The sequence below is a fragment of the Topomyia yanbarensis genome, chromosome 1, assembly GCF_030247195.1.
Source record: "Topomyia yanbarensis strain Yona2022 chromosome 1, ASM3024719v1, whole genome shotgun sequence".
NCBI lineage: Eukaryota > Metazoa > Arthropoda > Insecta > Diptera > Culicidae > Topomyia > Topomyia yanbarensis.
In genome coordinates this window covers 138806346-138830111 of record NC_080670.1, presented here as the reverse complement: position 1 = coordinate 138830111, position 23766 = coordinate 138806346, and the positions used below count along the sequence as shown (strand labels likewise).

The following is a 23766-nucleotide window of genomic DNA, read 5'->3' as shown; positions in this document are numbered from 1 at the left end:
TAGCATTCGATTGAAGCGGATCTGCTCGTAATAGACTAGGAAAGTCATTCGAGCTTCAAAATTTAATAGAAAATCGCTTCGCATTGTTACAACTAATTAGTGCAATCTTTGTGTAATTTCGTTCAATACAATCAAAATTACTAACGTACTAAAACTCCTGTTTTCCTAAATTTTGGAAAAATATTCCTATATTGAAAGGTTGAAAACACTCGGTAGTTTAGGAGCTATCAGGGGTTGTATCCGAATCGAATGGCTGTTCAAACCAGCCTGACATAATATGCATTTGATTGTGTATTCACTGAGGTGGCAACAAACTCCGGCAAATAATAACTCATTCTGATAAGACATAATGGTTTGAGGCTTGGGCAATTGAATGATAAGGAGGAACTCGTTTTACTTTTCTTATAGAAATGATAACAAATTACTCAGATAGAGCGCCAAATATATTTGTTTTCAGTTAGTTGCTTTTAGATTAGAGAGAAGAAGCATCGAAATAGTTTGGGCTACAAGTCAAAGAACTACAGAATGTTTTCCGTAGTGCTGCGTTCGAGTACAATTGTCAGTAACATTCGGCAAAATTCACAGAGATTGGCTTCTACTTTTCTAGTAGAGAACAGTAAACATTCTTTTCTCAAGGATCTTGGCTTGGGTAAGGTCAACAGTGGAGTATACAATGGAGAATGGATTGGAGATGGTCAAGTTGTTAAATCGTTAGATCCTGCTAGCGGCGATGTCATCGCTGAAGTTAAAACCGGAACACTGTCTGATTTGGAGAGTTGTATCACAAACGGATCTATCGCATATGAACAATGGAAAGCGTTACCGGCACCATATAGAGGAGAAATTGTTCGACAGATAGGCGACGAATTGCGAAAATTTAAAGAACCACTTGGAAAATTGGTGTCCTTGGAAATGGGCAAAATATTGGCCGAAGGAGTTGGAGAAGTGCAAGAATTCATTGATATTTGCGACTATGCTGTTGGTTTATCTAGAATGTTTGCTGGCCAAATTTTACCATCGGAAAGAGCGAAACATACTATTATAGAAAAATGGAATCCTCTGGGACTAGTCGGTGTGATTTCAGCATTCAATTTCCCTTGTGCAGTGTTTGGATGGAATGCTGCCATAGCTCTGATCGTAGGAAATTCTGTTCTATGGAAAGGAGCTCCAAGTACGCCTTTAGTTTCTATTGCTACCACCAAAATTGTATCAGACGTATTAAAAAGAAACAAATTACCATCATTGGTTACTCTATGTCAAGGTGGCACAGATATTGGTAAAAAAATGGTAGTAGATGATCGAGTAAAACTATTATCTTTTACCGGTAGTACGGTTGTCGGACGTGAAATAGGCATTGAGGTTCAACGCCGATTTGGCAAATGTTTACTTGAACTAGGCGGTAACAATGCACTGATAATCAACGAAGATGCTCCTGCTGATATGGCTCTCGACGCAGCATTCTTCGGATGTATCGGGACTGCCGGACAAAGATGCACCAGTACACGCCGTTTGATTATTCATGAAAACCTTTATGATGGATTTGTACCCAAACTAGTTAAACGTTATATTAACTTACTGAAACGAGTGGGTCACCCCTTGGACGAATCGACACTTTACGGGCCACTTCATAATCAACAAGCGGTTGATAACTATAAAAGTACTGTTGATGAGGCAGTCCGATTAGGGGGAAAACTAGAATGTGGCGGAAAAATCATAAATAGACCGGGATGCTTTGTTGAACCAACTATTATAACAAATCTTCCTCACGATTCTCCGGTTATTCATAAGGAAACATTTGCTCCAATAGTCTACGTCTTGAAGGCAAAGAATTTAAATGAAGCTATCAAATGGAATAATGAGGTTGACCATGGCTTATCATCTTCACTGTTCACATCAAATATTGGGTCGGCATTTCAGGTAAACTATACTTCATTATTTGTTTACTTCATATGGGATTCAGCGGTCATTGATGTAGTGACCAAACCCGAATTCTGCGCAATGTAAAAACTGAACTGTTCTTCCTTAATTTCTTCAAGAGAAGGAATTTTTCATACCGAGTTCGTTGCTAACCCATGTAAAGATGATATGTTCACACGCTTTGATCATTTACTGTTTGCGGTCCCAACATGTATGAAGCAATTTAATTAATTAATTGACTAGACGATTTCTTCATAGAAAGTTAGACAATTATTAATGTGTTAAATCATTATATACAAATTGTAATTGTTCGACATATTTCATTAATTTTATTCATTACATTTATTGATTTATTATATTTTATTACATTATCATTTAATTTCTACAATTAAAATTATAGGCGTACTAACTGTTTTTAAACCGGACTAACTTTTAAACCGGCCTAAAATATTTGGTAAGCTTTAACCAGACGACGCTGTCATTTACATGGCTGCGTTCTGATCGGCGATACACGACAATGTTAACCCTTTCATGCCCAACTTTTTTCTAGTTCAGGCAGAGTTTCAAAGCTATTTTTCCTTGAAAATGGTGGGGTCAAGAAACACGAAAAGCCTTTTTCATAAAGATAGATGCTTCCATCGCAGTGTTAGAAGCTGCTCAATTTTTACCTTCCAATGCTTAATAAAATTCTCTAATAGCGGTAAGCTTAAAGCTAGTTGGTACCGCCGCACGGTAGTATCTTTGATTTTAGGCCTGAGTTTAGTCCGGTCTAAGACGTTAGTACCTGTCATCGCAGAAATGGCTGCATCCTGAAGCCAAATGAAAACATTGTAAAGAGGCGCCATGTTCCTCTTGCATACATCTCAATAACTCGAATCAACTTTTCGTCCTTTATGTGCAATATTATGGACCATGTTGCACACAAACCATATGAAGGCAAGTAAGCAAGTTTTATCCCGTACGAAAAACAGATATAATCGAGTTTTACATGTGATCTTTTTGGTATTCATTACCGCCCTATCTATAAGGTGTTGCACGCTCATTTGAAAATGCCATGTCAAAGAGTTATATTGCAGGTTAGCAGAAGTCGAATAATTTTGAAACAAACCGTAGAACGAAATTTTATAAGTGGATACAGATCTGCATTAAACAAAAATTGTTTTCATTTGTTAGTTTACTTATGGCTATCAAAATGAGTGAAGCTGTTTAATTTACCCACAATTTTTAGTTAGTTTAACAAGAGGAAAAGAAAAGAATATACAACCACAATTTGTACCCTTTTCTAGTTATATCTTCTCACAAAGAACACAATAAGCAAATGGAAGTTTTCTTATATTTTTACTGCTTTCGAAAGAATCCAAACTAAAATTAAATAAAAGATTATAAATAAAGCCAGGCCATACAACCTAAGTAACACTATGACGGCGAACAGTCTGCTACAAATATTCTCATTTTGATCGTTATTTAAATGATATAGAAGCTTGAGTTGTGAAAGTTGAGACTGGACAGATGACTTGGCAAAATGACGCAAAAGGTTGAATACGGAAAAATCACCTAAATCGTGTCGGAACTTAAGGGCACAGAGAACAGACATCCATAATCGAACAAAAATATTTAAAAAACGTGTGTAAACAATTGAATTAATATACGATAAATAGTAGCGTCGCCACATCAACTTATCCCAACTATCCATCAACTCCATTCCGGAACCGGTTCGAAATCCTGAAAGGATTCAGTATGGAATCTTGCTCAAAGAAAACAACCGATTCCACTCTATCGGTTGATGCATTTGAGCTGGAATTCATACTGGAAATCCGAACCGGTTCCGGACTAGTTTGACTGGGTAGAGGAATAACCACTGTCAATTCAGTCGAACTCAGCCACAAAAAACATGACGACAGTAGCGCACCTGGTTTGGATATCCCAACTACCTTCGAAACCGTTAGAGATTTTACACAAGTTGAATGCCGAAGATGGACGTCTGTTCTCTGTGTTAAGGGGGTTGTGTAAGCTATTATCGACAAAAAAAGATTCACCGTCTGCATCCAGTGTCAGGTTCAATTGTAAAGTTATAATTGTCAATTCATTATCAGACAGATCGCAGACTATAGGAAGTAATTAACTGTAATTTATTATTTTGTAACCGGGATTTGACGCTTTCACAATTTTTGCATGACTTCAGCAAAATTTCGTTGAACTGAACGTTTTGGTAATCCATAATGTTGAAAGCTCAGCAATTTGGATTTAACCCGTTTGACAGATTTACTTCGCTGAAAATCAGCTTTTGAAATTGTGAAATTCTCAGTTCAATTACTGAACTTTTGGTATTTCAAGCTTGATTAGGTAATCGTGCTAATATTTTGAATTAGCAAAGTAGGTCTGTCAAATTTTTTATGCATGGTTAGTGGAGTAGTTGGGTAGGATGGTATAATAAGCCCCACCAGGCTAAAATGTCAGATTTCTATTCCAAAGACCACATAATTATTTGAAGCAAATACATAATCGTATTTGGCATTTTTCATGTGTTGCAGAACAGCAACTGATACAAACATTTCAAAAGATGTAAATTTCCACTCCTTTTCAATAAGCATTTGATTTAATTTGAAACAGTCAGATTTGGCTATACTGTCTGACTAATAAGTGTAATGTTAGAGAAGATCTCTCGGTCCTTGGAATGGCTAGCGCCTAACAATGCAACTCTGTGGCGTTCTCGATAGTATGCACCATTATTAGCAAAATAGCGTTTAGCCAATTATGGACCTTAAATAATAAATTGTTTAAGCGGTTTCACCACTGTAGAATTTTAAACCAATCGATTTTCTTGGGACACAGACGAAAACAATTCATAAATATACAAATTTTCAATTCTGCCGCAACGCCTCTTATGTACGTTTTTCTCGAAACCACTTTTTTGAGCTGAACGGAAATGTAACTCGAACGAATGATTTTTAATCGCTTTGAAATATTCACAGTATATTCAAAATTGATTTCTCCAGCGATGTAAGCAGAATTTAATTTTTTTTATTGCTTAGCTTTTTATTAATTAACGATTGTGTGTAGATTTTTGACATTTTCGACGTTGTTTCACTCAAAAGTGCGCCATTTCGCGTAAAATCAAAATATCGAAAAAATCCTACGTACGTCGCTATTGACATAAGAAATCAGAAAAACTTTAGTTTTTGGCGCTAGGCCAAAAATCACGGGAGATAGATTTCCGGCCGTGGACGCATTCCAAAAAAAACGCGCATGAGGTGAAAATGCTGCATAGTCGCCATCTTGTGAAGAAATATCTCGAAGAAATTATTTTGTTTAATTCAATACTTATGTTATAAATCCCATTCAACAAGATGTTGATTCACATTTTTATTGAGCCATAAGAATTCTTGAAGTAAGCTTATTTTTTCGTGCTCTACAGTGGTGTAACCCCTTAAGCTAAATAATTTCAAAATTGGTTTAAAAATATAAATACATCAGATTATTAAATGGCATAAAGAGTGAATTTTAAATTATCTTCATTGTACAGTTTTTTAACATTGCCGTGTATTGCCGATCAGAACGCAGTAATGCAAATGGCAGCATCATGTTGTCATACTTCTCTTGCGCACATTTCGTTATTTTCAATCCCCTCTTCGGCTTTCTTCTGAATAACTATGGCTCTCTTTGCTCGCAATAAAGATGGCAACAAATAAGCCAGTTTTATCAGGTAGGAAAGACAAGCACTGTCGAATTATATCTACCCGTATTTTCGAATTCTTCTCTACACGCATATCTGTCGACGTGGAGGAGAATAGTCACAGAGAACAGACGTTCATCTTCAGCATTCAACTTGTGTAAAATCTCTAACGGTTTCGAAGGTAGTTGGGATATCCAAACCAGGTGCGCTACTGTCATGTTTTTTGTGGCTGAGTTCGACAGAATTGACAGCGGTTATTCCTCTACCCAGTCAAACTAGTCCGGAATCGGTTAGGACTTCCAGCATGAACTCCAGCTCAAATGCATCAACCGATAGAGTTGGAATCGGTTGTTTTCTTTTAGCAGGATTCCATACTGAATCCATTCAGGATTTCGAACCGGTTCCGGAACGGATTTGACATATAGTTGGGATAGGTTGGTGTGGCGGCGCTAGTGTTTATCGTATATTAATTCAAATGTTTACACACATTTTTTAAATATTTTTGTTCGATCATGGATGTCTGATCTCTGTGCACAAGTTGAATGCTGAAGATGGACGTCTGTTCTCTGTGGTTTTATCGTAGTTTAATGCCAACGTACAAGCTATTTAATTTCTATAATAAAACCACTTGAAAACAATTACTTCTATGAGGAGCTTGACATACACTAAGGAGTTAAAAGAATTGTCGCCAGATTTTCGTACTTATTGTTTACTTGGTTGTACATTAGTAACTATCAACCGCGAAGAAAATACTTCAACAATACTGTTTTGACATTATCCCTGAAAATCTTTCTAATTTTTTTCAAGCAATGCGTAAGACAAATCTACACCAGTTTATTTCATCTATAAAATCTATTTCAGAATTTCTGAACAATCAGTGACATTAATATTTTTATCCTGGATCAAGATGGTAAATAAAGAGTGGGCGCTTCGTTGTGGGAGTTGATGCGGTTGTCAAACAAAACATGGGAAGCTAATATCATGGAATGGTTAATTTTTCTGTGGGATAGTATTACCACAGAGAACAGACGTCCATCTTCAGCATTCAACTTGTGTAAAATCTCTAACGGTTTCGAAGGTAGTTTGGATATCTAAACCAGGTGCGCTACTGTCGTCATGTTTTTTTGTGGCTGAGTGCGACAGAATTGACAGCGGTTATTCCTCTACCCAGTCAAACTAGTCCGAAACCGATTCGGACTTCCAGCATGAATTCCAGCTCAAATGCGTCAACCGATAGAGTCAGAATCGGTTGTTTTCTTTGAGCTAGATTCCATGCTGAATCCATCCAGGATTTCGAACCGGTTCCGGAATCGATTTGACGGATAGTTGGGATAGGTTGGTGTGGCGGCGCTAGTGTTTTTAGTATATTAATTCAAATGTTTACACACGTTTTTTAAATATTTTTGTTCGATCATGGATGTCTGTTCTCTGTGGTATTACGTTTTACGATTTGGCGAGTATGGTGAGGGATTGCATGCGTATTAAACAGTCGAGTATATAATACTAGGACTAGCTATCTCAAGGCCGGCGGAATCACATTTTGGGGTACACAAATCTCCTTACCTGAAAAAGGTGTTGAAATTACCGAATGCGACGAATCTTTCTAATTGTGTATACATGCGCTCCACTAGTTTTATTATCTATTGGATTCTTCCTTTTTGAACGTGCTCAGTACTTCGATTACAAGACTGTATATCTAATAGATGCTACAATTGACACTCGGAATCCTATTTGGAATTGCAAAGTGCTGGTTTGCCGTTTTTATCCGCAAGGAGCCAACCAAGTTTAAAAGCTGCTTTTAGCACAATACTTCCCAATCTATATCCCAGAAGAAGATACTCTGTTCAATTGGCTACGTCAAATTCTTCGTGTTCTGACATAATCTAAAGTTCCATACCATTTACTGATTTTTGATATAACCAACTAATAGTCAACTAATAATATTTCCACAGAGAACAGACGTCCATCTTCAGCATTCAACTTGTGTAAAATCTCCAACGGTTTTGAAGGTAATTGGGATATCCATACCAGGTGCGCTACTGTCATGTTTTTTTGTGGCTGAGCTCGACAGAATTGACAGCGGTTATTTCTCTACCCAGTCAAACTAGTCCGGAACCGGTTCGGACTTCCAGCATGAATTCCATCTCAAATGCATCGACCGATAGAGTCGGAATCGGTTGTTTTCTTTGAGCAAGATTCCATACTGAATCCATTCAGGATTTCGAACCGGTTCCGGAATGGATTTGACGGATAGTTGGGATAGGTTGGTGTGGCGGCGCTAGTGTTTATCGTATAATAATTCAAATGTTTACACACGTTTTTTAAATATTTTTGCTCGATCATGGATGTCTGTTCTCTGTGATATTTCAGTAGTGCATAGCATTATTTAGCATGCAATTTTAAATGGTTTTACATTTCTTACAAAAGAAATGTATAGGATTCGCTCAAACTTTGAAAACTTTTTCCGAGGCCCGGAGGGCCGAGTCTCATATACCAATCGACTCAGCTCGACAAATTGAGACAATGTATGTATGTGTGTGTGTATGTGTGTATGTATGTATGTACAAAATGTCATGTAATTATCTCAGCAATGGCTGAACCGATCTTAATGAAACTAGTTTCAAATGAAAGGCCTAACGTTGCCATTTGACACTATTATTTTTGATTTTCGATATGTTGTTTACTTTCTGAGATATGGACGATTTTGTCAAAACACAGCAGGTTTTTCGCAAATAATTTGCGAACAATATCATATTGTCCCACAAGCTGCACATAAACATACCTTTCTAACAAGCTACAGATTGTCAAAATCCGTGCACGAGCGGCGGAGACATTAAACATTTTGTATTTTTAGTCCTCGCTTACCAATTTCCACTAACTAAAAATGAAATTGTTTCATACAGAGTATTGCTTTACTGGTGTTTTAGGGGCAAAACTAAACCGATTTTGAATATCGGGGTATGAAAACATATCTACGTGATTCAAGGAATTCGATGTTGGGAACATTTTGTGAATTACCTTTATAATAAATTAACTATTTCTTAAAAATCAATATATAAGTTCACTTCAATGACAAAATAATGTGTTGATAAAGAAACAGTGAGTTCTAGTATTTATCCCTTGGATTAGGCATTGCGTTCAATCATGAGGTAAATGTTGGATGGTATATCAATACACAGATCAACAAGTAATTCACCTAATAGTGAGATAAAAGATTTCTCATATAATTATACTCGTGGCGTCACCGAAAGTAAAGTAGTAAGGAGCCGTACACAAATGACGTAGCTTTTTTCGACGATTTTTGGCCCCTCCCACCCCCCTCGTAGCATTTGGTCACAAAATTCTAATCTCCCCCTCGTAAATAACGTAGCATTTACCTCCCCCCCCTCATCCTGTGCAACGCGACCGGAGGATGAAAAAAAATTACATATGTTTTACAATTATGTCGAATACATGTCCTTTCAAAATGTTTGACGACTTTTATCAAATTTTCATTATAAGACAAATTGCGCACAAAATAAGCTCATTTCATGACAAATATAGTGTTGATAGTTTTGTTTTGAATTTTATATGTCATGGGGAGCATGAAGAGAAGTTCTCTCAGTTCGAAATCCTGCAGCTGCCAATGATTCTAACAAGAATACGTTCATCTAAATTACTAATTTTTATTTAGTTGAATCCGAAGAGAAAATTTAATTCAGCTACCAAACTAAGTGTATTAGTTAGCAACATTAACTAACTAATGCAGCAAATTAAATCCGCATACAAAATCTTTCCGTATTTTTGCAAGCTTGTAATTCCACGAATCGTAAAATATACATCATGAAAAACCGCATGAAAAGTAACTTGTGTGAACTTAAATTTATTTCTCTTGGGAATGGAGGAACATTGAATTGTTTTCTCTAATCAATAGGTTTTGATGCCCGTCAAAAAATTTAAACTTAATGCTACGTCGCCCGACTACTAACCCTACCCTCCCCCTCGTCACACTTCGTCACAAATTTGGTATACCCTCCCTACCCCCCAAAATGCTACTTCATTTATGCATGGCCCCTAAGTATGTTTGAAGCCCAAAAATCTAACGAAAATTGTGTGATAAGATCTTCTGCCAATCTGAAATATTTATTAATTGTAATTGCGAAGGTTTGAGAAAACAAAACTATTTTTTGACTGCTGCTACATCAACTCAACTTTAATTCAATTGTATTCAAAGCCTTTATCTACACTATAATTAAGGAAATTCGTGGCTATATCAGAAAAATATTTGGCTTAACTGGGTAATATGAAAGTTTGACATGAAAATTTTCAAAAGAGACATTCCACGTGCGATATTTAAACTATTCGTATCTCTATTGAATTTTGAATGAAACATATGCTCAAAGACTGAAAGCTGAAGCCAGCAGGATTGGACTTGCCATCAACGTTTCGAAGACAAAATACATGAGAGGAAGAGGTTCTAGAGACGACAATGTGAACCTCCTACCCGAGTGCGGATTGACGGTGACGAAATCGAGATGGTCGACGAATTCATGTATTTGGGCTCACTGATAACCGACGACAATGATAACAGCAGAGAAATTCAGAGACGGATCTTGGCGGGAAATCGTACCTACTTTGGACTTCGGAGGACACTCCGGTCGAACAAAATTCGCCGCCGCACGAAGTTGGTTATTTACAAGACGCTGATTAGATCGGTGGTCCTCTGCGGCCACGAGACCTGGACTATGTTCGTTGAGGACCAACGCGCCCTTGGAGTTTTCGAACGAAAGGTGTTGCGTACCATCTATGGTGGAGTTCAGATGGAAGACGGAACGTGGCACAGGCGAATAAACCATGAGTTGTATCAGCTGCACATTCGTTATATTGGTACGAACTTTCATGAGAAATAACGGATCAAAGACCAAAAATATCCACAAATTAGATTCATTTGATTCATTTGATTCATTTGTTTCATTTGAATCATTTGATTCATTTGATATATTTGATTCATTTGATTCATTTGATTCATTTGATTCATTTGATTCAATTGATTCATTTGATTCATTTGATTCATTTGATTCATTTGATTCATTTGATTCATTTGATTTATTTGATTCATTTGATTTATTTGATTTATTTGATTTATTTGATTTATTTGATTCATTTGATTCATTTGATTCATTTGATTAATTTGATTATTTGATTAATTTGATTCATTTGATTCATTTGATTCATTTGACTCATTTGATTCATTTGATTCATTTGATTCATTTGATTCATTTGATTCATTTGATTCATTTGATTCATTTGATTCATTTGATTCATTTGATTCATTTGATTCATTTGATTCATTTGATTCATTTGATTCATTTGATTCATTTGATTCATTTGATTCATTTGATTCATTTGATTCATTTGATTCATTTGATTCATTTGATTCATTTGATTCATTTGATTCATTTGATTCATTTGATTCATTTGATTCATTTGATTCATTTGATTCATTTGATTCATTTGATTCATTTGATTCATTTGATTCATTTGATTCATTTGATTCATTTGATTCATTTGATTCATTTGATTCATTTGATTCATTTGATTCATTTGATTCATTTGATTCATTTGATTCATTTGATTCATTTGATTCATTTGATTCATTTGATTCATTTGATTCATTTGATTCATTTGATTCATTTGATTCATTTGATTCATTTGATTCATTTGATTCATTTGATTCATTTGATTCATTTGATTCATTTGATTCATTTGATTCATTTGATTCATTTGATTCATTTGATTCATTTGATTCATTTGATTCATTTGATTCATTTGATTCATTTGATTCATTTGATTCATTTGATTCATTTGATTCATTTGATTCATTTGATTCATTTGATTCATTCGATTCATTTGATTCATTTGATTCATTTGATTCATTTGATTCATTTCATTCATTTGATTCATTTGATTCATTTGATTCATTTGATTCATTTGATTCATTTGATTCATTTGATTCATTTGATTCATTTGATTCATTTGATTCATTTGATCCATTTGATTCATTTGATTCATTTGATGCATTTGATTCATGTGATTCATTTGATTCATTTGATTCATTTGATTCATTTGATTCATTTGATTCATTTGATTCATTTGATTCATTTGATTCATTTGATTCATTTGATTCATTTGATTCATTTGATTCATTTGATTCATTTGATTCATTTGATTCATTTGATTTATTTGAATCATTTGAATCATTTGATTCATTTAATTCATTTAATTCATTTAATTCATTTAATTCATTTGATTCATTTGATTCATTTGATTCTTTTGATTCATTTTATTCATATCTTTAATTTTATGCATTTCATGTTCAGTCATTCGTTATATTTCATTCAATTTGTTAGTATGAGTCAGTTTATTTTATTAATCTTATAACTATTTCTAAATATAATCTTAATTTTTATTTAATAACCTAATCTAATTTGATTCGTGTATTTTATAATTTTGATTTATATTAATTTTTCTACTTATTTTATGAATTTAAAAACCTATTATTTCATTTTTTGCTTTACTTTTTTATTTCGGTCGTTTTGTTGATTTCTATAATTTATTCAGTTTATTCGGGATTTTATTCGTGCAAGACTAGAAACTGTTTTCATCCCACCTCTAGTTGGGTGCCTACTTCTCGTGAGTTCTGCAAACTAATCCAATAGTGAAATGTGTAAGAAATGTCTCATCTCACTGCTAGGTGGATTAAATCGGTTTTTTTTGTCCAATTGCCGCAAGTGTCAATTGTTCTGGTTATGTTATCCATTGTGTGATAACCATAACATTTCACATATATTATACATGGGGTAATTTCGGGAGAGATGCCGCGTAGGGTAAGATGCCGCACTTTCTATATCACGTATAGGGTCACTTTTATGCGGTAATATGATACTGTGAGTTTGTCTTTCGAAGAATTACAACACTGGAGATGTAAAACAATCTTTATTATTATATCACGACAGTTTTATTAACGTTTGTTTGCATCCAGTTGCATCACGGAGTGCCAAAAGTTTTTCAGTACCACATTAAAATTTAATTTTTTTATCGAGCGATTTTTTTTGGTAAATCATGTATCGGTTGAATAGCTGGGACCTAGAAGGCATTCTGATCATGAGCACGGTCATCCATAATTTCAGAGGAAAATGTCATCGTGCGGCATCTCTCCCATACAACTGGGAGACATGCCGCATCAAAATCGCTAAAATATATTTTTTCACCTCGGAATGTCATTAAATGATCATTTGCGTCAGGTATAGGTTCTTAATAAGGTATATCTACAAACTAACGGACCTAACACAGTGACATATAGGATTATAGTCTATTTATCTATATATTTAAACGAGCGATTTGTATCTAAGTATTAGTTACATCGGTTTATTCTTTCAAGTTTCAGGCACTAATTTTAGTGAACTCATTGGTTTGTAGTGATGTCAATCTTGGGATAAAAATGAAAATTTCAACGAATTGATGATTTTTCAAAATGAATCTTTCAAGAACAAACCTAAGTTATATAAATTCATAGTTAGGAGAAACATCCGAAAACTGCTTTTATAGCTCGTACAAACATATAAATAAATAGTACCCTTAATTAATTTACTCCAACTTAACCGTTACACAAGGTTGTATAAGAAAAATATTTTTAAAATGTTGAATAAAAAAATGTTTCTAGAAATGGTATTACCCCCTTAAGATAAATGAAGGTGATAGTCGATTTATAGGTGTAATCAAACGTCATGAAACTCAGCTGAAGACTCCTAATCACAAAAACATCAACGAGAGCTAAAAAATACTTTTGTTCACCATTTTTCAGTTTGTGACCACGGTGCGGCGTCCCACCCGCACATGCGGCATCTTTCCCGCAATGACCTTTCTTTTTAAAAATGTACATGGAAATTTGATGATTTTTATCCACGACAAAAACCATTTCGCAGTATTTTAGAATCTTGTCGCAATTGATAAAAATGATTTCATCAAATATTGAATCACAGAGAACAGACATCCATGATCGAACAAAAATATTTAAAAAACGTGTGTAAACATTTGAATTTATATACGATAAACAATAGCGCCGCCGATTCGTTTTCGAGCTCTCCATCGAGACAGAGGTTGTTTTTTCTAGTCCGTAGTGCTGTGTGAGGCGATAAAGAATAGTGTTAATCCGCATTCAAGGTTATTTTGCCAGTTCGGTTCGGTCCTCAGTCTTTTGTTCGCGTGTGAGGATTAAACAATAGCCAGCTGTATAAGCTGGATCGGTTCGTCGTTGGACACCAGTTTAAAGCTAAGTGATTTTTGTCATTTGTAACACATTTATTGCTTTCTTCCGTCTGCGCGGGCGCTGACCCCGTGCGTTGACGTTTTCTATGGTTCCCTCTCCGGATGGTCAAATGGAAGTTGAATCGGGTTCAACTTCTAAGGCTCCCCCTCGGCCCAAATGCTATCCAGAACTCTCAACTGGTCCATTTGTGGTCTTCTTTCGGCCCAAGACTAAATCACTGAATCTTCTTCAGATTTCTAGAGACCTGACGGAACGGTTCTCGGCTGTGACCGAAATTTCAAAGGTCCGCTCGGACAAGATAAGGGTGTTGCTAGCCAACTCAAAGCAGGCAAACGATATTGCTTGCTGTGAGCACTTTACGCGGGATTATAACGTGTATATTCCGGCTGTAAGAGTACAATCCGAAGGCGTAGTAACCGATGAGAGTTTGACGTGCGAGGATCTGCTGGAGTACGGGGTTGGCCGATTCAGAGACCGCTTACTTCAGCCAGTTAAAATACTTGAGTGCAAACGTTTGCACTCAGTAGTAGTTGCGGGGGATGGTTCAAAAACGTACCCCCAATCAAACTCTTATCGGGTGACCTTCGCTGGTACCGCTTTGCCAAATTTCGTCCTCTTGCACAAGGTTCGTCTGCCTGTGCGTCTGTTTGTGCCGCGGGTCATGAATTGCACAAAGTGTAAACAATTGGGTCACACAGCCACCCATTGTAGCAATAAGGCCCGCTGTGGAAAATGCGGGGAGAATCATCTAGATGATTCGTGCAGTAGGCAAGCCGAAAAGTGTCCTTACTGTGCGGAGAGTCTGCATGATATCTCGGCATGTCCCGCGTACAAACTACGCGGGGATAAACTGAAACGTTCCCTTGCGGGACGATCCAAACATTCTTTCGCAGAAAATGAAAGAATGCTACGCCACCATCCTCAGCAAACATCTATACTCACTTGCCTCCTGACGAGGGCGAGGCTGGTAACCCACAAGAGGGAACATCTACTAGGGTGCCTAGAATTTATAGGAAGAGGAGGAACATTTCCTCTCGTAAAGTTCCTTGTAAAGGCCAGAAGGTGTCCCTTGACGGGGCTCCGAAAGTCACATCTATTGGAAGTGTTGCAACCAAACCGAAGCAATTAGCTCCTGGTCTCGGAGGATTAAGCTCAGAGAAGGAGTTCCCAGCACTTCCAGGAACATCAAAAATCCCAAGTGTTCCTCTGTTTCAGTTCGAGAGTAATCACAGTACTGGAATTATAAAACTCTCGGACATAGTGGACTGGATAATAAAAACTTTCAATATTACTGATCCTATTAAAAGTCTTATGTTAGCTTTTCTCCCTACAGTGAGAACATTTTTGAAGCAGTTGACTGCTAAATGGCCCCTCCTCTCAGCGATTGTATCCTTCGATGGCTAACTCATCGAACGAGGTCACGGATTTGATCACTGTTCTACAGTGGAATTGCAGAAGTATCATCCCGAAAATCGATTCCTTCAAAATTTTAATAAATAATTTGAGTTGTGATGCATTTGCATTATCGTCGCTGTTGTGCTATCTTATGACAAGCGCCATTTAGTACATTTCGAGAAAAACGATTTTTAAAGTTTGAGATTGAATATCTTGAAACTTATAAATGGTATAAACAATTCAAAGAAGACAAATGATGCTTCTATCTATTCTGCATTAATCTCTCAAATATTACGAAAATCGGTTAACTACATTGCGAGTTTTCTTTAAAAATGTAAACAAAAGTCGGTCTCACACGTGTCATAGGTGTGTATTGATGACAAAATTTGTATGGCGTGTCATAATCGTGCATGGAAAATTTTCCATAGAAAAAAATCATCAAATATTAACTTTTATTCATATCTTTGGCTTTATTTGGTCTATAAACAATCGGTGAGATGCATTTTGAAGGAAATGAGTCAGGGAATCTAGAAAAATAGTTATTTTTGGTTACAGTGTTGCCAAATATGCTATATTTCCAGTTTAAAACTTAAATTGCATTTTTCTCACAGTTCGTGCATTTTTGTTTCGAAAATGATTATTCCATTGTGTTTATCAGATAGTGTTACATATAAAAACATCTCATACATAAAGATAATTAGAGCCAATCCCCCGACACAGTCATTTGAAGCAAAAAATTAAAAATTTCTCTTCTGTAAACGCCACTCTGTAGAGATTTTTTAGACAAGTAATGTGGCATATCTAACTCAGTTTACCCCAAAATGGCGTTTGTCATAAGAAAGCACAACAGCGACGTTATGTGAAACTTGGTTAACTTCCGACATAGATCTCAACTTCCACGACTTTAATATTATTCGCCTGGATCGAGACACCCCCTATGGAGGAGTGCTTTTGGGGATCAAAAAGTGCTATTCCTTCTACAGAATTAACCTTCCCTCGATAACAGGTATTGAAGTTGTCGCTTGTCAAGTAACAACCAAAGGCAAAAGCCTTTGCTTAGCTTCCATATATATTCCCCCCAACACCGCGGTTGGGCACCGACGGCTACAAGACATCTTAGAATCTCTGCCAGCACCGCGACTAGTTTTAGGAGACTTTAACTCTCACGGTACAGCATAGGGTTGCCTCTATGATGATAACCGGTCTTCCTTAATTCAGGATCTTTGCGATAACTTCAATTTGACAATTTTAAACACGGGTGAAATGACACGGATTCCTGCTCCTCCAGCGCGCCCGAGCGCCTTAGACTTGTCCCTTTGCTCAACATCGCTGCGGTTAAATTGCACGTGGAAGGTAATTCCTGATCCCCACGGCAGCGACCATCTGCCGATTGTAGTCTCAATCAATAACGGTTCAAGGCCATTGAAATCAATCAATATTTCGTATGACCTCACACGAAATATCGATTGGAAGAGCTATGCTGCCGCGATATCCGACAACATCGAATCTACCCAAGAACTTCCTCCGGAGGAAGAGTACAGCTTTTTGGCTGGCTTGATTCTCGACAGCGCGAATCAAGCTCAGACTAAGCCAGTACCCGGCGCGAACATACAAAAACGCTCTCCTAATCCGTGGTGGGACAAAGAGTGCTCAGACGTGTACGCGGAGAAGGCCGCCGCGTATAAGACCTTCCGGGACGACGGGTTACCCGCTAGCTATCGACAATATGCGACGTTAGAAACGCGAATGAAGAGTTTGATGAAAGCCAAGAAACGTAGTTACTGGCACCGGTTCGTTGACGGACTAACGAGAGAAACATCGATGAGCACTCTTTGGGGCACGGCCCGGCGTTTGCGAAACCGAAACAGTACTAACGAGAGTGCAGAATATTCAAACCGTTGGATATTCGATTTCGCCAAGAAGGTTTGTCCGGATTCCGCCCCGGCACAGAATATTTACCGCGCCGCGTCTCCTCACGATAGCGCGAACGAAACACCTTTTTCGATGGTGGAGTTCTCACTTGCTCTCTTGTCGTGTAACAATAAAGCTCCGGGGCCAGACATAATCAAATTCAACTTGTTGAAGAATCTGCCTGACTCTGCCAAGAGACGCTTGTTGAACTTATTTAATAAGTTTCTCGAGGCTAACATTGTCCCACTCGATTGGAGACAAGTGAAGGTCATCGCCATCCAAAAACCAGGAAAACCAGCCTCCGACCACAATTCGTACCGTCCGATCGCAATGCTATCCTGTATCCGGAAGTTGTTCGAGAAAATGATCCTATCCCGCCTCGACAATTGGGTCGAAGCAAATGGCTTACTGTCAGATACACAATTTGGCTTTCGCAAAGGCAAAGGGACGAACGATTGTCTTGCGTTGCTCTCAACTGAAATTCAAATGGCCTATGCTAGCAAAGAGCAGATGGCATCAGTGTTCCTAGATATAAAGGGGGCTTTTGATTCAGTTTCGATCAACATTCTTTCAGAGAAGCTGCATCAGCATGGTCTTTCAGCGACTTTAAACAACTTTTTACTAAACTTGTTGTCGGAAAAGCACATGCATTTTTCGCATGGTGACTTATCGACATCACGATTTAGCTACATGGGCCTTCCCCAGGGCTCATGTCTAAGCCCCCTGTTATACAATTTCTACGTCAACGACATTGATGAATGTCTTGACAATTCCTGCACGTTAAGGCAACTTGCAGACGATGGCGTGGTGTCTGTTCCGGGACCCAAAGCTGTCGATCTACAAGGACCATTACAGAATACCTTGGACAATTTGTCTGCTTGGGCTATTAAGCTGGGTATCGAATTCTCCACGGAGAAAACTGAGCTAGTTGTATTTTCAAGGAAGCGAGAACCAGCACAACTACAGCTTCTATTAATGGGTCAAACTATCGCTCAGGTCTTCACAGTAAAATATCTAGGTGTCTGGTTCGACTCGAAAGGTACTTGGGGATGCCATATTCGGTATCTGAAACAGAAATGCCAGCAAAGGATCAACTTTCTTCGTACAATAACCGGAACATGGTGGGGTGCCCACCCAGGAGACCTAATTAGGTTGTATCAAACAACGATACTGTCGGTAATGGAATACGGATGTTTCTGCTTTCGCTCCGCCGCGAACATACATTTCATCAAACTCGAAAGAATTCAGTATCGTTGTTTGCGTATCGCCTTAGGGTGCATGCAGTCGACCCATACGATGAGTCTCGAAGTGCTGTCGGGCGTTCTCCCGTTGAAAAATCGATTTTGGGAACTCTCATATCGATTGCTCATTCGATGCGATATCTTGAACCCGGTCGTGATTGAAAATTTCGAAAGGCTTGTTGAGCTCAATTCTCAGACCCGTTTCATGTCCCTGTACTTTGATTACATGGCGCAGAATATTAACCCTTCTTCTTACAATCCCAACCGTGTGCATTTCATAAATACTTCTGAATCTACTGTTTTCTTCGACACATCCATGAAAGACGAGATTAGTGGAATTCCGGACCACATACGCCCACAAGTGGTTCCAAACATTTTTTATAATAAATTCCGAGAAGTCGACTGTTCTAAGATGTTCTATACTGACGGATCAAACCTCGAAGGATCCACTGGCTTCGGTATTTTCAATCAAAAGTTCACCGCCTCCTACAAACTCAGTGACCCTGCTTCAGTTTACGCCGCAGAACTAGCTGCCATTCAGTATACCCTTGGAGTCATTGAAACATTACCCGCAGGCCATTACTTCATCGTTTCGGATAGCCTCAGTTCTATTGACGCTATTCGCTCGATGAAACATGGAAAGCACTCTTCGTATTTTTTGGGGAAAATACGGGAGCTACTGAGTGCTTTATCTGACAACTCTTTCCAGATTACCTTGGTATGGGTCCCTTCTCATTGCTCCATTCCGGGCAATGAGAAGGCAGACTCCTTAGCTAAGGTGGGTGCCTTAGAAGGAGACGTTTACGAAAGACCAATTTGCTTCAGCGAATTTTTCAGTATTACTCATCAGAGAACCCTCGAAAGTTGGCAAACTTCGTGGAGCAGTGGAGAGCTGGGAAGGTGGCTACATTCGATAATCCCTAAGGTATCGACGAAACCATGGTTCAAGGGGATGGATGTGGGTCGTGACTTCATTCGTGTGATGTCCCGACTCATGGCAAACCATTACACGCTGGGTGCACATCTCCGGCGTATTGGGCTCGTGGATAGTGGTATCTGCGCTTGTGGCGACGGCTATCACGACATCGAGCACATTGTCTGGGCATGCACCGAGTACAGTTCCGCTAGGTCTCGGCTAATGGATACCCTGCGGGCCCGAGGAAGACCAACCAACGTCCCGGTTCGAGATGTGCTGGCAAGCCGCGATGTCCTCTATATGTCCCTTATATACACCTTTGTGAAAACCATCAATATACAAGTCTAACTGCCCCTCCTTATTTTCCTTATCATTCTCAGAACCCTCTTCCACCTGTATGAAAGCATCTGTATCGAATGAGCCAACAAACACGGGACCTACGGCACGAACATAACACGCTTAACTCGAAATGTAGCCGATCCACATCTGAGCCGTACTACGAAATCGTCTGGAAAAACCCCTGCCATCTTGAGGAGGACCACCCGGCGTCCCAGTACATGATTCCCCTGATGAAGGCCACCCGAGTTTGTAATCCATCCGTTGATCTCACGATGCCTGAAACTGAAATAATTTTCTCTCCCTGCCATCTTTGTCTATCCTCCCTCCCCTGACTCTTATACCCAGAAGTAACACCACTACCCCCCTCCCCCCCCCCCCCCAATATCATCACGAAGCATTTAGCTCTTCTTGTCTCTTCTAGTTTTAACTATTATATTATATAATCTCGTTGAAAATGCCCAACTCTACTACCCACAAAAATAACTATAATTACGAATCTTTTCAAAATTCAATCATGCCCTCTAGTTATTCCTAGTTTTAAGTTAGTCGTAAAAAATTGTCCCCCTTAGTTAAACATTATTTGCTCCAATAATCTCACTGATAAAATTGTCAAACCATATTGCCACAAAAACTAAATGACCCCCCTAATCTTACGAAAATAATATTATCCCCTTGTGTAGATATATAAGATAGCTATAAAATCGCATTAGTTTCATTTAAAAAAAATCAATATGTAATCCCCTAGTTTTAAGCAATTTAAAATGTAAAACAAAACAAAATTGGCACCTTTAAGCTAACGCAACGTGCCTTATCAAATAAACGATTTGAATAAAAAAAAAATAGCGCCGCCACACCAACCTATCCCAACTATCCGTCCAATCCATTCCGGAACCGGTTCGAAATCCTGAATGGATTCAGTATGGAATCTTGCTCAAAGAAAACAACCGATTCCGATTCTATCGGTTGATGCATTTGAGCTGGAATTCATGCTGGAAGTCCGAACCGGTTCCGGACTAGTTTGACTGGGTAGAGGAATAACCGCTGTCAATTCTGTCGAACTCAGCCACAAAAAATATGACGACAGTAGCGCACCTGGTTTGAATATTCCAACTACCTTCGAAACCGTTAGAGATTTTACACAAGTTGAATGCTGAAGATGGACGCCTGTTCTCTGTGATTGAATGGTTTACTTTGATGCAGGATCGATTTTAAGAAATGTGCGGCATTTCTCCCCAAATTACCCTATTATCCTTTAGAAAAACAAAACATTTGATTTGTTTTCTGTCTTGTTTTCTATTTCGCTGCTCAAATTTGACAACAACACCGTTGCATAGAAAAAACATCCACCATTCACTTATCATCTTGGCCAAAGTGGCTGTCAAAATAGTCAAAACCAACAAGCAGTGATTAATCCCAACATAAAACTTGTCGCTCTTAGCATAGATGCAGAAGTGTTATAATAAACACATTAGCTGTATAATTTCCTCAGTTATGACCAGCTTAGGAGTATGTAGGGTCATAGAGAACAGACATCCATGATCGAACAAAAATATTTAAAAAAACGTGTGTAAACATTTGAATTAATATACGATAAACACTAGCGCCGCCACACCGACCTATCCCAACTATCCGTCAAATCCATTCCGGAACCGGTTCGAAATCCTGAATGAATTCAGTATGGAATCTTGCTCAAAGAAAACAACCGATTCCGACTATCGGTTGATGCATTTGAGCTGGAATCCATGCTGGAAGTCCGAACCGGTTCCGGACTAGTTTGACTGGGTAGAGGAATAACCGCTGTCAATTCTGTCGAACTCAGCCACAAAAAACATGACGACAGTAGCGCACCTGGTTTGGATATCCCAACTACCTTCGAAACCGTTAGAGATTTTACACAAGTTGAATTCTGAAGATGGACGTCTGTTCTCTGTGATTATAAGTAATATTAATATTTTCATATTCAACAAATTAGTATCTCAAAAACGGCGCTGGTAGTTAAATGGCAAGTCTAGGGTTTTGATGGTAGAGTCGCCTCTCTGGTGTCGGTGATAGGCACTCAGTGTAGAAAGAGACCGAATGAAAAAATATTAAATAATAACAATAATTAGCTTTTTCACCTTTCGAAAGTACAAATGTTCAATACCTTCATTGTTACGTAAACAAATAAACATAGCGAAACATCGAAATTACTCGAACATATTAATCTGAGCAACACAATTCATTTCAACAATTCACTTCCACAACTTTTAGGAGTTCATTCATAAACAGCCACAAACAGAAATGCAACCATCTACCAACGAAGCTCATCAAAGACGAAAAGCAAATGCTTTATCACTGCAATATTATACAAAATGTAAACAACCATTTCAATACTAGTCAAGTAAAAAGTCGAAATAGGAAACACATTGAATGCACGCTGCCGTGTGGCACAAATCCTCGAATACGTTCCATTTGGGCCAGTATATTCTGATTCCTGATTCTGACGGCCCACAGTGGAAAATGCCTAATCTGGCCGTGGAAGTATCGTGAGACCTCAAGAAGTCCAGGAGTCATTTTTAGAGGTTTTCGTGTAGATTTGTCCATTGACAATCCCTGATGTGTTGAAGAAATGAAACTTTGCCACATGCGCGGATCGCTTGCCAAACAAGGATTGTGTACCGAATTTCGACATCTTCTTCTTCCACTTACTGATAGCTTCCTTGTGCAATGCCACCTTGTTGGTTGCCGTTCGTGCTTGGTACATTTCGAACTTTCTATACGTGTTGTAGAAAACATTTCATTGTTTTTGCTCAAAATGAATTGAAACTTGGATCGAAATGTTGGATTGTCGTTGGAATTGGTCCAATACCATCCTGGTCATGCAGTGCTCGTTTCCTACCGCTATCATCACTCCGCTTGATGGTCTGATACTCGTAAAACGTCACATGGGTTAAGGTGCAATTCTATATTCACCCTAATTTGGCCCCTAAAAGCCCGGGCCCCTGGCTCTGGCCCAGTGTGTCCATGCGTAAAGACGGTACAGTGCGTAGAATAATTTTCCTACACTTCATTTGTCACATGGTTTAAAAGGTAAGCGTTAATGAAGATATCGGTCCTAAGACATTTGCCATAGAAATGTTTCACTAACACCAGTTAAACCATTCGGAATTCTATATTACTTTAGAATGCTTACCAACTCAAATGCCACAATTGATTTCGAAACAGTTGAGCCTAAATCGAATATTGCATTTGAGAAATCATTCCAAAATCATTTAGAATTTCGAATCAGATACACAATAGTTTTAACTACCCAGTGAGAATAATGTTTCAGAATCGTCCATTTGTTCATATTTACCTGGAAGATTTTTTTTTTGAATTTCATTCAAACTTTGGTTTTGAAATGAAAATATCGACGATCACAAAAAATGATCATATTCACTTGGAAGATATTGTTTTAATTTCATACAAACATTGGGTTTCAATTGTGGAGCTCCGTTCCATTTTTTAATTACTTCACAACGAATCAATAGGAGCCCAAACCCCTGACAATGTTTGGATTTCTTCTGCTCTCCAGGTATTCGAAAAATTATAACAATTGTACCATTAGAGATAGCTACCTATTTTATGCAGCAATTGCTTCGATTTTGTAGAACATATCGTAGTTAAATTTCAGATATCTAATTTTTGTTTGAATTTTAGTGGATTGGCGAAAATGGATCGGATTGTGGCATCGTGAACATCAACACGTCACCATCTGGAGCGGAAATTGGAGGGGCATTCGGAGGCGAAAAGCATACTGGTGGAGGACGTGAGTCAGGTTCTGACGCTTGGAAACAATATGCTCGACGATCAACAATAACGGTCAATCATTCAGCAGACTTGCCACTAGCTCAGGGTATACTCTTTGAATAAAACTGATGATATCATCTGTGAAATTTAATCACCACGCTGATATTATCACTAGCTAGGAGAGCAAGACCATATCTCCATAAGGCCCTTGTGTTTATTGAAATGTGAAGAAACCTTTTTCTCTATCGGAGTGTCATTTTAAAATCAGGAGAATAAATAATATAATGCTTGCAAAAAA

The 23766-nt window shown here is 38.0% G+C and overlaps 1 protein-coding gene across 1 annotated transcript; it reads left to right on the top strand.

Moving 5' to 3' along the window:
* Positions 1-445: 445 nt before the first annotated feature.
* Positions 446-23766, top strand: LOC131692972 (putative aldehyde dehydrogenase family 7 member A1 homolog). Its single transcript, XM_058980443.1, has 2 exons — positions 446-1917; positions 23379-23766. The coding sequence occupies exons 1-2, from the start codon at positions 526-528 to the stop codon at positions 23589-23591; spliced, it is 1605 nt and encodes a 534-aa protein (XP_058836426.1). The 5' UTR covers positions 446-525; the 3' UTR covers positions 23592-23766.